At 35.7% G+C, this 15241-nt stretch overlaps 1 protein-coding gene and 1 non-coding gene across 30 annotated transcripts in view; both read right to left on the reverse strand.

Annotated features, from left to right (window-relative positions):
• Window positions 1-15241, reverse strand: part of SEC31A (SEC31 homolog A, COPII coat complex component) — a 71677-nt gene that overhangs the window by 33497 nt on the left and 22939 nt on the right. For 11 of the 29 annotated variants that reach the window (XM_049630738.1, XM_049630737.1, XM_049630763.1 and 8 more), the window contains 7 exons: window positions 14712-14811; window positions 11536-11697; window positions 11191-11343; window positions 4816-5052; window positions 3741-3815; window positions 1846-1884; window positions 1261-1338 (listed from right to left, as the gene is read on the reverse strand). In XM_049630738.1, coding sequence (XP_049486695.1) covers window positions 1261-1338; window positions 1846-1884; window positions 3741-3815; window positions 4816-5052; window positions 11191-11343; window positions 11536-11697; window positions 14712-14811 — 844 coding nt within the window. The remainder of the gene's footprint in view (window positions 1-1260; window positions 1339-1845; window positions 1885-3740; window positions 3816-4815; window positions 5053-11190; window positions 11344-11535; window positions 11698-14711; window positions 14812-15241) is intronic. The other 18 variants (XM_049630767.1, XM_049630761.1, XM_049630759.1 and 15 more) reach the window with 3 other exon arrangements.
• On the reverse strand, window positions 5412-5518 carry LOC125924060 (U6 spliceosomal RNA). The gene has a single exon (XR_007458246.1). It is a non-coding gene; the product is annotated as a U6 spliceosomal RNA (small nuclear RNA).

The raw sequence follows: 15241 nt of genomic DNA on the forward strand, positions 1-15241 counted from the left end.
ACAATTTTTCAAATTTGCCTTCTAAGAAAACAATAAAATCTATTTATTGACTTCTGAAATGTAAATAATGGTGAAAAAAGCAGCTGATTACATATTGAGTATTTTCAATGTGTAAACTACTATGTCTGATAAACAAATAGCATCATCAAGGTAAAGGAGATGGTCCTATCTCCTTAAACTTTTTTTTGAATACTCCAAAAGTACACATTGGTGACTATCGTTTTGTTATGTGCATATTATTCTGATCTATTCATTCATAAGTGTATTTCCAAATGGGCTTCTATTTGATAATACATAGTTAGTCTAGTTGTACATAAATGAAAGTACATTTCTTCAAGGTATCCTACAATTCTGTATAGGTATTCCCAAAATTGGTTCAAAGTTTTACTAAGATTTTACACATATTCTTTATTTTCAGATTAAACAAATGTCAGAAGATCTACTTCTAAGGAAAGTTGTTTTTTTTAACAATTTTCTTGTAAAAGTCTAAATTTACTGATGAATTACTCTTGTAACTTAGCAAAGGATTGTAAGAGACATTCCAGTCAAGGTATCTCTATACCACAAAGAACAATGAAAAAGTCAAAGATGAGATGAGAAACAAGAACGTGTTGATTAATTAATTGTCCAAGATGAAATATAATTAGAAAGCAAGAAAAGTACAGAATTATTTAATAGTGGTTAAAAAAAAACCCAGAAAAACAAAAGGAAAAAAATTAATGATACAACTCTGTGTTCAAGGACTCTTTTTAACTGGTTATAAAAATTGTCAACTACAACTCATGACACGTTTATCATGTCAATCAAAAAATCATGACAGTTCAAATTAGTGAAAATTTCTATACCTGGATTCAAAGTTCAAGACTAATCTAGAAGCCTTTGTTTCTCACTGATCGTAGGTCCTAAATATTAATGTGTCAAGAAAAAACATAAACTTTATATGCAATGCATTGTGGATTTCTGAGCAACATCTCTTTTCATTGTGACATGCTGATATCCATCTGACCGAATTAAGTCAATCTCATGTCAACTGTTAATTTTAAGACATATAATCCAGAAGCTAGGTCAGAGGACTAAAGATTTCACTGATGACAGTTCTGTCAAACTAGTAAATAGACTCCTAGCCCAAAAATCTCTAAGAAAACAACATCTCCCAATTTCATTCTGACAAGTAGTCAAGCAAATTTTCCGTATTTCAATGTGAGATAAACAAATATAACATACTTTACCAATGTAATTAAAAAGGAAAAAAATAAGTACCTCTCCCAAGAGCTGCTCTTCAGCAGCAGGGCTCTCCTCCCCATCACTCTGTGCTACTTGGTCAGAATCTTTAAGAGCCTTTGGTACACAAAACAATTACAGAGGAAGTTGAAGGACGTAGCATTAAAAGAATATTAGTGAACAAGCAAGACAAAAGACCAAACCAACAAAATTCAGAGCTAGTTTAATCATAAGAAGCAACACTAAGTAAATTTATTTAAGAAACACTAATAGAGGAAAAGCAAAGAGCCATGACTGCTAAGACTTTCCTTTCTCCCTCTCCCCCCAGCCCCCATCAAATGTCCCTTGGGAACAGAGATCTTAACCTTAAGTATCTGAGCAGCCACTGATATTGTTTGCCCTCTTTCGCAAAATTCAAATATTGTCAAGAGAAAGGAATGCTCTACCAGCTAAACTTATACTATTTTAAAATGATAGTTATTCACTTATTAAAATATCTACAATCAGCATGTATTTTTACACTGTAAAGCAATAAAAAAGACACATGTCTTAAATTACATTTCCTTCTTTGTTATGACCTAAACCAAATTTTTGGAAGGTAGCTATTTTTAAAGGCCTTCTTACCACATCGGGTTCATCCACTTTGTTCAAGGCCAAAGCAATCTGAAATAAAAACAACAACTCACCTACTACATGGAATTCTATTTCAGTGCATGTAACAAATGCTCACCTCTTTCTCCATTTTCATTGGCAAAATCCACAAAAATTCAGATCAAGGATGGTGTGTTTAAAAGAATAAAATCTGCTATTCGATCACAAACCTAACCTCAAAACAAGCATGTTTTCTTTTACTTTGTTTTAAATAACTATAATTAATTAAAAAAAATTTCTTCAGGCACTCACTATGGAAAGAACTGCTATTACAAGTATTTTGACAAACAGGTTCTATTTCTTCATTTTTGCTATCGGGCATTCAGCAAAACTTTTTTTTTTTTTTTAATGTTTATTTATTTTTGACAGAGAGAGAGAGAGAGAGAGAGAGACAGAGCATGAGCGGGGGAGGGGCAGAGAGAGAGGGAGACACAGAATCTGAAGCAGGCTCCAGGCTCTGAGCTGTCAGCACACAGCCCCACGTGGGGCTCGAACCCATAGACCGTGAGATCATGACCTGAGCCAAAGTCGGACACTCAACCGACTAAGCCACCCAGACGTCCCCAAAACTTTCATATTAATCTCTTACAAACCTACAAGTTATAGCACCAAGAAGTTCAGACTAATAATAAAATTAAATATAAAAAATATCTAAAGGATTGAGCAAAGACACACAGCCAATAAGCGGCAGAGCTGTGATGTGACATCGAAGGGTCACGAATCTTCATGGTGCTCAGCATCGCTCAGAGTGCGTAGTATCTAAGCTGTACCATATATGCAACAACTCTGCAATGCCATAGAAAACTTTAGACACTCTGAAAGAACAACAAAGGGCTAATACAAATTACACAAAGAATCTAAAATATTTCCTTCAAGGTGTTCAAAGTCAGAGTGTTTTTCATGCTGTTCATGTCAATATTGTGGAATGAATAATAATTAAGCCCCTCTTTGAGAAGAAGACTGAAAAACTGGAATAGGACTTTCTTTTTATTTATTTTATTTTTATTTATTTTTTTAATGTTTTATTTTTAAGAGAGAGAGAGGGAGGGAGGGAGGGAGGGAGAGAGAGGGAGAGAGAGAGAGAGAGAGAGGGAGAGAGAGGATCCAAAGCAGCTTTGCACTGTCAGCACAGGGCCCGATGCGGGGCTCAAACTCATGAACTCACGAGATCATGACCTGAGCTGAAGTCAGACGATTAATTGACTGAGCCACCCAGGTGCCCCAGGACTTTCTCTTTTTAAAAGGGAATCTTTTTATTAAGCAATTATTATTAAGCTGAATATTAAGCTAATCAATCAGACTTTTGTTTATTCAGGTTCAGTACAATAAATTGCCCTTGTTCCAAAATATTTACTACTTACTTGTCAGCTGGACCAACTCAATACAGAGTTTGGGAACGTGGGCTAAGGCATAAACAGTGAGGGTAGAAAACTGTGGTAACTTCAAACAGTACTCTATTCTTTATTACTTAAGCTGTAGTGAACATGGGGTGATCTCTAACAGTTTCCCCTTTTTCTTTTCCTCCAAGGCCACTGGTTACATACCCTCTTAAAATCTAAGTGTTACTTCCAGTGTTTGAAGTTCAGAGCCTCTTATCTTCCAAGGCCCAATTCTACCCGATACAACAGAGCTCATTAAGTCAAGTTTGAATTATAGATGGTTCTGGCAGCTTTTAAATCCAGGTACAAGGTAAGGTTACATATTTAATAATATGTATTTAGAACTTTGGCAACCAAACACAAATTCTTATTAAATATATATTGAATGATTTGAGGTTATCTGTGTAGAAGTTTATAAAACAGAACACCTATGCTACATAAATATTTACTTTTATAAGCACAGCCTTTTAACCTTTCCCAGAAATTTACCTTCTTTCCTAGGTCTTCTTTTCTGTATCCTAGAAGTTCCAGGTATTTTCCCCGAGAATCATCCTCAAAGTTTACCTTTAAAAAGACATAGTCTTGAAATAAAGACCTGCATTTAAATTTTCTATTAACTGATCAAATTCCAAGTAGAATTATTAAAAATCATCAAAAATAAAGTCTACTGTATCAAGGAAAGTTTTCTATATCTACTATATAGAAGACTACTGAAAGAATCTCCAAAATATTTTTTTAAATATCAAGTATACCAGTAATTAATTATCCTTGTTGAATAAAGCTTACTTTTATTTTTTAAGTAAACCCTATGCCTACTGTGGGGCTTGAACTCATGACCCCAAGATCAAGAGTCAAATGCTCTGCTGACAGAACCAGCCAGGCACTCCAAAGTTTAAACTATAATTTTTGTTAAGTACAAACTAAGTCACGTCCAATGGTTATATGCATGCAGAACCCAACACTATGGGGAACACTCAAATGTCCTAAAACTCTCTCCCCAAATTCATAATTACAAGATATGAAATTCTATAATTTTAGAAGTTAACCTTGTTATATTCAAGATCTCTTTGGAAAATTCGGTATTAAGAAACAGACATTCCACTGGAGGCAAAATGACCAACTAAAAACTCTATTTTCTATTGTCTTAAATGCAATGCAGTAAAAGGAATGAGAAATGCCTCCAACCTCTCTCCCCTGTAGCTTTTCCCTCTTTTCCCATTTTCCTTAACTGGATCTACTATAGAAATTATTCTATGTTTCTATTATACTAAACTCTATGTTATTAATTTTAAAATAGATCTGAACATTATGTCTCTCTCACTTAAATATAACTAGTATGTCATTTTTTACTTATTAAAAGAAGTACTTTATATTAGGCTTTTCAAAGCAGAGAAGGAAGAACTCTTGACAAAAATATGGTTGTGTGCTCTTCATGTTTCGTTAATTTCATCAAGAAGCTCCTGAAATCACAATCTTGCAATAATTTCTTTATTAAGACATATTTCGAATATAATGGGAATAGTTAAATTTGCAGATAATGAAATAGTTTTAATGCCAACTTTACCTTCAAAAAGGACCATACGTTTTTTTCAAACTCAGTCTGAGAAGCATCAATTTTTTTCTGACAATAACTGACAAATCCTTGTGACTGCACAACCTGCTGAAGTTGGTCCGATCGGCTGAGGAATTCCTTTTCTGTTACAACCTGACTAATGAACACAGGGCGTGGCTGCTGCTGCTGCTCAGCTCCCTGCTGAGACTGCATTCTGACATTCTCAAAGGTAACCAGTTTGCCTCCAAACTAGAAAAGAACAAATGAACAAAGTCACTCTCAACCACAAGGATAAGGCCAAAACTTGCACTTACTGTAAAACCTGCTAACGGAAAGAACTATGGTCTTAAAATCTATCACTCTGGATAAAGTTAGCTGATACAGTATCCCATACTCCACTGTCTGAACTTGATCTTCAATTACTATTCTTATTACCTACTACCTTCTAGATAAAATGTACTATTTACTGTGCCCCATAATTTCTCACCTACTTGTTTACACCAACTTCTACATACTCAATGTTACTTCTCTTCAAGGCCTGGGCAAATGTCACCTCTCCCACCTCAGATGTCCTCAATATATCATAGATCTCTTTTTTTCTCTTCTTCCAAAAATGTGGAAGCTTCACGAATCTGTGTGTCATCCTTGCACAGGGGCCATGCTAATCTTCTCTGCATCGTTCCAATTTTATCATATGTGCTGCCTAAGCGAGCACTATAGACCTCTTTTGACTCAACTATTAGCTATATGTATTTGCCTCACCTTCTGTCCTAGGCTCTAAGTTTTAAAGGGTGGCAGAATATGCCCCTCCAAAATATGCCATTTGGCATAAGGATTATTTGGAGCTAAAGACTACTTGAAAGACAGCAGGAAAGAAAGGCACCCTGACCTGCTTTTTTTTTTTTTTTTTAATATTTATTTATTTTGAGAGAGAGAAAAAGAATGAGCTGGGGAGGGACAGAGAGAGAGAAAGAGAGAGAGAGACAAAGACAGAGACAGAGATGGAGGGAGGGGGGAGAGAGAGAGGGACAGAGAGAGGGAGAGGGAGAGGGAGAGGGAGGGAGGGAGGGAGGGAGGGAGGGAGAGAGGGGGAGAGAGAGGGGGAGAGAGAGAGAGAGAGAGAGAGAGAGAGAGAGAGAGAGGGAGAGAGGAGCCCAAGCAGATTCTACACTGTCAGCGTGGACCCTGACTCGGGGGTTGGAACTCACAAACCACAAGATCATGACTTGAGCTGATATCAAGAGTTGGACGCTTAACTGGCTGAGCCATCCAGGTGCCTCTGACCTCCTCTTTTCTTCCTAAAAGCAGGAGATGAAACTCCCATGTGAGAGTTGCCCTGTCTATTCCAGGGGGAAAGAAACATTCTTATCACCAGAGGTGGGAGTCAGGCTGAGAGAAATGTATACAAAGAGACTTGTTAAATGATAATTATCTCCCTTTAGTCTCTTTAAATATTTTAGGTACAACTGCCATTTTTTGTTCAACCTAGTATATAAGCACTTAGGTTTTGCCATTTGTTTGCATCTTCATTTCCCAATGAGGGCCCAGGTATACATAAAAATTTGTATGCTTTTCTCCTGTTAATTTGTCTTGTCAATTTAATTCTCAGGCCCAGGTGAAAATCCTAGGAGGGTAGATGCAAAGTTATGCCTCTCCTATACTTCCAAGGAAGGTTCTGTGGTTCTCTATCTACTCAGTCTTGTATCTCCTACAGTACCTACAATACCTTGTACATAGCAAATATACAGTTAATATCTGATTTATTTATACAAATAAATATAGGTAAGGAAGGAAGCACAGAACCAAACTTCATCCTTCATACTCAGTAATTTTTGTATAAGGATTATGGTTTTTACATAAACTTATTTTTTTTAATGTTTATATATTTTTGAGAGAGAGAGACAGAGTGAGAGTGGGGTAGAGGCAGAGAGATAATAGGGGGACACCGAATCCGAAGCAAGCTCCAGGCTCTGAGCTGTCAGCACAGAGCCTGATGCAGGGCTCGAACTCGTGAATCACAAGGTCATGACCTGAGCTGAAGTCGGGCCCTTAACTGACTGAGCCACCCATGGTGCCCCCATAAGCTTATCTTTTTAAATGTTTACTATGTGCAAAGTTTTTGTTATGTCACGCACTCTAGGAAATACCAAGAAAACATAAACCACTATCTTTATGGAATTTAACATGAAAATACAACTGAAACAATAGGCACTTGTAGGTTCTAAATGTGGTGCAGGTAATACCACACAGGATATGGAACTTTACAGAAAGGCAAAACTGCTAGGTTTCCCCAAATTTTGGGGAGTTGGTGAAACTGCACCCTCCAGAACCAAGACTTAAACTGGGTTTCACAAGAGGATTTACCCATTTACTTGGTTCTATGTAACAATATAATGTCACTTAATTGCAATAACGGTAAGTGCTGCCTGTTAGTCATCATTTTTTCAAATCAACCAAAACAAATATGGATATTGAACACAATAAAAATATTTTTAAAGTCTTAACAATATAAAAATACTGTAATTTACCAAAATTGGTAGAAATTAGAAATTGGAAAAACTGGAAGGAAGCATAAATGTACGAATTTAATACTGCACAGAAGAGTTTTAATTAATACCATCTGAAGTTGATATATCAAGACATGGACATTTAGGTATATTATTTACATTTATAAAGATAATCACAAAAATAACCCTAACTTCTAAAACTTCAATGGCAACCTAAAGATATTTGAGGGGGACACTGAATTCTACCCCTCATGTCCACAGAGAGGGCATTTTTCTTGCATTCTGTAAGAGGAACTAGCAGAGGAAGAACACTTCCAGCCTCTTCTGTCCTTCACACTCTCCTGGAAGAGAACTGACTGATGTTCTTCAGGAAAGAAATGCAACATGCTCACATCAGCTCTTCAGGGCTTCTTTTTGTACCTTTCTTCATAAAGCAATAGTCCATATAGATAAGCTGCCAGCACCTTTAAAGAAAAGCCCTCCAGTACTTGGACTTGCCTGTAACTAGGTTAGTAAGGCTGCCTAATGCACGGGTGAAGCTAAAAAAAAAAAAGTCATCAAATCAGAAACTGGAAATATAGAAGCAAACAAAACATCCCAGCTCTTGCAGTCTATGTTCTAGTTTGTTAAAAGGTACATTATGGTTGAACACATCTAAACTATAGCCTCCAATCAAGCTTATGGCAGCACTAAAGCTGATATTTTGATTCTCCATCTCTCTTATTTGGTTTTAAACTCATATGGGGAAGAAAAGAGTGTTATTTATTGTCTTTATAATACTCCAATGCTAGTAAGTAGAGGAGGGTGAATGGGGAGGAGGAAGACGTTCACTTCTCATTCCAAAGATAAATATATAGTGAACGCTTTCTATTTGTCAGGCACCATTCTAGGCACTAAAAACATACCTGGGAACTAGACAGTCTGTCCTCAAAGAGCTTATATTTGGGGGATCTTTTCTGAACAGGTGGTTTTCTTTTAAACCTTGTACATATACAATTTTAAAATAATAAATTATTAATTACTTAGGGAAGGAAGGAACTAACTAGATGAATGGTTAGGATTCAGTAAAGAAAGTGGAAAGTCATAAAGGAAAAAATTCAAAGGCAGGAGTACAGATGGTAGAGAAAACTAAACAGGAATGATGACACTAATTAAATCCAAAGAATGGATTTATGAGTGACATAATCAAAGGTCTATTTTAGGAAGATTAATCTAGAGTATGTAGTATAGATTGGAGGGGGAATAGATAAGCAATAGACATGCAATCATATAACAGCTCAGTGTGAAAAGATGAAAAATTAGGCAGAGTAACCACAATGTAAAAAGAAGAATTAAATCCAAGAGATTTATCAAGAGAGCAATATCTGGACCTAAGGAATGAATACAAGAGGTCAAAGGAAAAGTTCCAAGCCTGATTAATAGAAGAATGGTATCAAGAACTCAGTAGTAGCTGCGGAGATAATTCATTCAGTTTTGGTAAAAATGAATATACAGAATTCTATGTTGTGTACAAATTCTGTTACAATGATGGGAAGTTGAATAATATGTTTATTTTTTTAAGTAATCTCTACCTGCAGTGTGGGACTTGAACTCATGACCCCAAGATCAAGAGTCTCATATTCTACCAACTGAGCCAGCCAGCCACCTCAAATAATGTAAGTTTACTATCTTAGTTTTAGGCATTATCACCAACAGACTCACTCTCATCATTATGCACAGGAGGCATCAGATTAGATTGACAGTAGAATAGCTAAAATCTTTATATCTGTAAGATTAGACAAGTTCTTTAATTTCTCTGTGCTTCTCTTTATCTACAAAACAGAGGTAATAGTAATAGCTATTTTATAAGCAGTTCTCAGTGGCTCAGAATTAAATGTTACTATATGCAAAATGCTTAGAACAATGTCTGGCACACAGTACATAAATATACTTTAGCTATTAAAAAAATACACTTCAGCTATTAATATTACTACTAATGAAATTTTATTTTACCTGTAGGTTGTATGAAGAAAGTAACCCAACACTGGACAAATGGTCTGTTCTATACAAGACTTAAAAGCAGTAGTGAAATAAGAATATTTAGGAAAGGACTTTATTTCTTCTTTCTGATCTACCAGAGTTTTCTAAGCTGAAGTTTTTCTAAGCTGAAGTCATTAATTTGACAATGATATAGATGTAATACCAAAAGCACAGGCAACAAAAGCAAAAATAGACAAATGAGGCTTCTGTTCAGAAAGTAAACCATCAACAGAGTAAAAAAAAGCTACCTACAGAATGGGAGAAAATACTTACAAATCATTTATCTGTTAACATTCAGAGTTAACATTTAGAATCCATAAAGAACTCCTACAACTCAGTGACAAAAAAAACCCAAAAACAACCTGATTAAAAAATGAGCAAAGGACTTGAACAGACATTTCTCCAAAGATGACATACAGATGGCCAACAGATACATGAAAAGATGCTCCACATCACTAATCATTAGGAAAATGCAAATCAAACCACAATGAGATTATCATCTCCCACCCATTGACTGTTATCTAAAAAAATTAAAAAACAGCATGTTAGTGAGGATGTGGAAATATTAGAACCCATGTGCACTGTTGATGGAAATGTAAAATGGTACAGCCACTATGGGAAACAGTAGGGAGGCTCCTTAAAAAATTAAAAATAGAATTACCATAAGATCCAGCAATCCTACTTCTGGGTATATATCCAAAAGAATTGAAAATAGGATCTCAAAGACATATTTGCACACGAATGTTCACTGCAGCATTATTCATAATAGCAAGAGGTGGAAGCAAACTAAATGTCCACAGATAAATTAATGGATAAAGAAAATGTGGACTATTTCTCAGCCTTTTAAAAGTAGGAAATCTTGTCAGACACTGCAACACCTTGAGGACCTTATGCTATGTGAAACAAATCAATCACAAAAAGACAAATATTGCATGATTCCATTTATATGAGGTATTGATAGTTGTCAAACTCAGAGAAAGAGAAAGTAGAATTTGATTACCAGGGGCTAGGGAAGGGGAAAATGAGCAGTTGTTGTTCAATAGTAAAAGAGTTTAAGTTTTACAAGATAAAAAAGTTCTGATGATCTGTTGTACAACAAACGTATTTAGTTAACATACTGTAATTTACACTTAAACATGGTTACGATGGTAAATTTCGTTACATATTTTTACCATAAAAAAAAGAAAAGAAATTGGCAATTAAAAAAAAGTTGGAAGGAATAAAGAGAAGGAAAGAGGACACACAGATACACTTGCCTCCAAATTAAAAAAAAAAAAAATGAAGAAGAGAAAATTATGAAGGAAGGAGAGAGAGAGAAGGAAGGCAAGTTTAATAAGGGGATGGACATGGGGCGCCTGGGTGGCTCAGTCGGTTAAGCGTCCGACTTCAGCTCAGGTCACGATCTCACGGTCCGTGAGTTCGAGCCCCGCGTCGGGCTCTGGGCTGACGGCCCAGAGCCTGGAACCTGCTTCCGATTCTGTGTCTCCCTCTCTCTCTGCTCCTCCCCCGTTCATGCTCTGTCTCTCTCTGTCTCAAAAATAAATAAAACCTTAAAAAAATAAAAAATAAAAATAAGGGGATGGACAGTGTGATGGTTGTATTACGATGTAAATGTGCTTAATGCCATTGAACTGTATGTTTCTAAATGGCTAACATGGTAAATTTTATGTTATGTATATTTTACCACAATTTAAAATAAAAAACAAAGTAGGTCCTATTTTTCCTGAGAAACCATTTTGAATAACGAAAAATCTACAGACATATTTCACACTCAATCTTCTTCCATCTGAGTGATCCTATAAGAACCCTTTACTAAAAGAAGTCCTTTGTGCTTATGGACCATAAAAACAAATCCACCTACTGAAAAGGAAGCACCGACAGGCCTTCGGATCCACTTGGGTGGCTTCTTCAGAGGCAACACTATACTATGCTGAGCAGTTTGCTGAGGAATTTGTAATGGTGGAAGGGGCTGTCCTGTGCCAAAGGGATCAAGATTCCCAAAAGATGATGAGAGCTAAAAAAAATAATGCAAGTATAATTTATATGAGATTACATTACATGTTTTCAAGTCATACTCAAGAAATATTTTTATCATAATTATCCAATTAATCCATAGCATTGATAGTAAAGTCATTTTCAAAATAATACCATGATAAGATGATATTTTTCAATTGTTATGATTTAAAATCTTAATGCTTTCTATTACCTTGTCAACTTGTTTCTGCCTTAAGCCATCTGCGCTCCCACCCATGATAGAGTAAACACTGATTCGCCCATCAAAGGAAGCAGCTGATAAGACAGCAGGATTTCTGGGACACCACTGAATATCAAAGCACCACTGTGTGTTGGTGGGAAGTTCATATAACACCTAAGCAACAACAACAAAAAGTCAGAAAACAATATAGCCACTTTACAGCCAAAACACCTGTATTAATATGATTAACAAGTGCAGCTTAATTAAATAATTCCTTTTAGAAAGAGTCTTGAGCCAGGAAAAAAAATTATAAATACTTGTTTAAAATATTAGAAGCCCATTTTGACGATCTATTATGATAAAAAATAATAATGCTTATTCAAAGTTTCAATCAAGTTTAGAAGAAGTGTGTATTAAAAACTAAGGTTTTCCTGTTTTTATTGAAATGGTAGTAGTGGGTGCATCTGAAAGACCAGAAAAATCTATTATAGTAAGCTTGTTAAACTCAAAGATAATGGTCTTCTGCTCTTTTGCTTGCCAAGATCCAAACAACCATATTTAAACTATTTGAAGACCACATTTAAAAAATAACCTCAAGAAGGAAGAATTCACTGAGAATTTGGCTTTTACTCAAGCAAAACCATGTATACAGCATTCTTATTACTGCAAAATAGAAACATATTTAGCATAAACAGTTTTCTTTAAAAGGAAACAATATGGAAAAACTATAAAAAATGGTTGATATAAAACATTTACAATGTAATAATTATTGCTAACTCAAAGTTAGTGTGATGCTAATTGATGCTTATAGGAACAAAAGTTTTATGGTTTTAAGAAGTAAGTCAAGGGGCGCCTGGGTGTCTAAGTCTTGGTTAAGCGTCCCACTTCGGCTCAGGTCATGATCTCACAGTTTGTGGGTTCCAGCCCCTCATCGGGCTCTGTGCTATCAGCTCAGAGCCTGGAGCCTGCTTCGGATTGTGTGTCTCCCTCTCTCTCTGCCCCTCCCCTGCTCACGCTCTCTCTCTGTCTCAAAAATAAATAAACATTAAAAAATTAAAAAAAAAAAAAAGTAAGTCAAATTATCTTAAATTTGACTCAGACATTTTGAATGTTTTACTTTATAAGAAAACAACTAAGTGAAAAGGCATTTAGCCTGCTCATCTTTTTTTTTTTTTTTTTTTTAATGTTTATTTTTTTATTTTTGAGAGAGAGAGAGAGAGAATGAAAGGAGACACAGAATCCAAAGCAGGCTCCAGGCTCTAAGCTGTCAGGACAGAGACTGACATGGGGCTCAAACCCATGAACCATGAGATCATGACCTGAGCTGACGTTGGACAGTTAACCGCCTGAGCCACCCAGGCACCCCTAGCTTGCTTGTCTTTAAGGCTTAAGGTTGATAAGACTCATAGCTTCAAATGTGAATCACTGGTCTGTTCCTAATTTGCATCTGAATAAAAATCTACTAAAGTTTTTAGTTGCAGCATGTACTAAAAGTTTATTCCTTCAAATTCTAAGCACACACAACTAATCATATGCAAAAATTCATTTTATCAAATCATATAATTAAGAATATTAGAGTAATTTCCATGATTCTGAACTCATTTGGGAAAGCACAGTATAAAATGCAAGATTTTATTATTTGGTCTACAAATCACATGAGGCAAAACTTACTATTTTAATTTTTTTCTCCTATGTCCCCTGACTTTTAAAAAAATTTTTGAGAGAGAAAGAGTGCATGCTTGCTAGCAGGAAAGGGCAGAGAGAGAGGGAGAGAGAAAAATCTCAAGCAGGCTCTGTGCTGCCAGTGCAGAGCCTGACGTGGGCTCAAATTCACAAACTGTGAGATCATGAACTGAGCTGAAATCAAGAATCAGATGCTTAACTGACTGAGACACCTGGGTGCCCCTATGTCCCCTAACTTTAATGTTTCTATATTCTTACAGATATCACTGCATCTGAAAATTTTAAACCACAAATCAAATAACAAAAGTGCTTGTTTCTATCTTAATATTATAGATTAAAACCTATTGAAGATATTCTTATATTTGCTAGCATTCCATCAGAGTAACCAGCAAAACACTTACAATAATCTATCATAATTATAGAAGGTAAAAGTTGAAAAGCTGTAAGTAGTATCTATGGTCTTGATGAGTTAAATGGGTAATGGGGATTAAGGAGTGCACTTTGTGATGAGCACAGGGTGATGTATGAAAGTGTTGAATTACCATATTGTACATTTGAAACTAATATAACACTGTATGTTAGCTAACTGGAGTGAAAATAAAAACTTAAAAAAAAAAAATCTATGATCTCTTCCCCAATACTGAAAAAGACGGAAGCCATTCATTCAACTAAGAAAAATAATTTTTAATAGTTAAGAGATTTTTTTAGCCCATTAACTTAACCCAAAGCAATTAAAAGCAATTAAGTTATATTTATATGACATTTATATTTAATAAGGGGTAAAATTTCCTACATCTAAATTTCTATGGGTAGGACATATGACAAATATTATACTGTGATGTATTATATTCCTGCTGTATAGTTCAGAAGAGAGATTGAAAACATACATCTACTTGGGCTCCTGGGTGGCTCCAATTCTTGACATCGGCTCTGGTTGTGATCTCACAGTTGTGAGTTCAAACCCTGTGTCAGGCTCCATGCTGAGGATGAAGTCTGCTTGGGAATCTCTCTCTTTCCCTCTCTCTCTGCCACTCCCTTTTGCACGTTCTCTCTCTCTCAAAATAAATAAACATGAAAAAACAAAAAACAACCAAACCAACAAAAAAACCCATACATTTACTGATTTCCAAAAAAGTCAGGATCTTCAGAAATGGGAAAGCAGGAAAAAGACCCAAACTTTGAAGACACCGATTTCCAGAGATCACGTTAAATAAATCAAATGAAGTATTTCTGAGTGTAGGTAAACACAGTTTATTGGAAATGGGGAGTGGGAGATGGTTACTAATTTCAAATATACTATTTCAGTGGCTGATTTTCTTAGAAGAAACAGCTGAGCTTAGATAATGTTCCTGATAAAATCTCTGCTAGATTAACATCTCACACATACCTCCATCTCTTGTCTTTAATTATAATAATACACTAAAGAATCCTTATGGAAAATTTCTTATTCATCTAGAGATAAAATTATACTGGCTGGAAGTTTAAGAAACATTTCCTCCCCATACCTCTCCTGTGTTTGGGTTGGAGCAGAGAATCTTAGCATCTTTTCCACAGCTCAGCAACAATTCAGGATCTGCCATGCTCCAAGCAATTGCCAAAATCCCCCTATAAAAAACACGAGATGAAGAAATTTTTAATCTTGAGAAAACCAAGTCTCCAAATAATTCTTGCTTAGGCTTTGGAGAAACATACTACTAACAGAAGTGTAATTTAATATAATCTTTCTGGAAAGCAATTTAGAAATGTGTATGTTCTTTGATCACTGAAAAGATATTCAATATCCTCTCATAATCAGGGAAATACAGTATAGGAAAAGAACTCAAATTGTTTAAGATTGGCTTTTGCTTCCAACATTATATTTTTAAAAAGTTAAAATTGGGGTGCCTGGGTGGCTCAGTCAGTTAAGAGTCCGACTTGGGGCGCCTGGGTGGCTCAGTCGGTTAAGCTTCCGACTTCAGCTCAGGTCATGATCTCACGGTCCATGAGTTCGAGCCCCGCGTTGGGCTCTGTGCTGACCGCTCAGAGCCTGGAGCCT

Source organism: Panthera uncia, chromosome B1, assembly GCF_023721935.1.
Source record: "Panthera uncia isolate 11264 chromosome B1, Puncia_PCG_1.0, whole genome shotgun sequence".
Taxonomy (NCBI): Eukaryota; Metazoa; Chordata; class Mammalia; order Carnivora; family Felidae; genus Panthera; species Panthera uncia.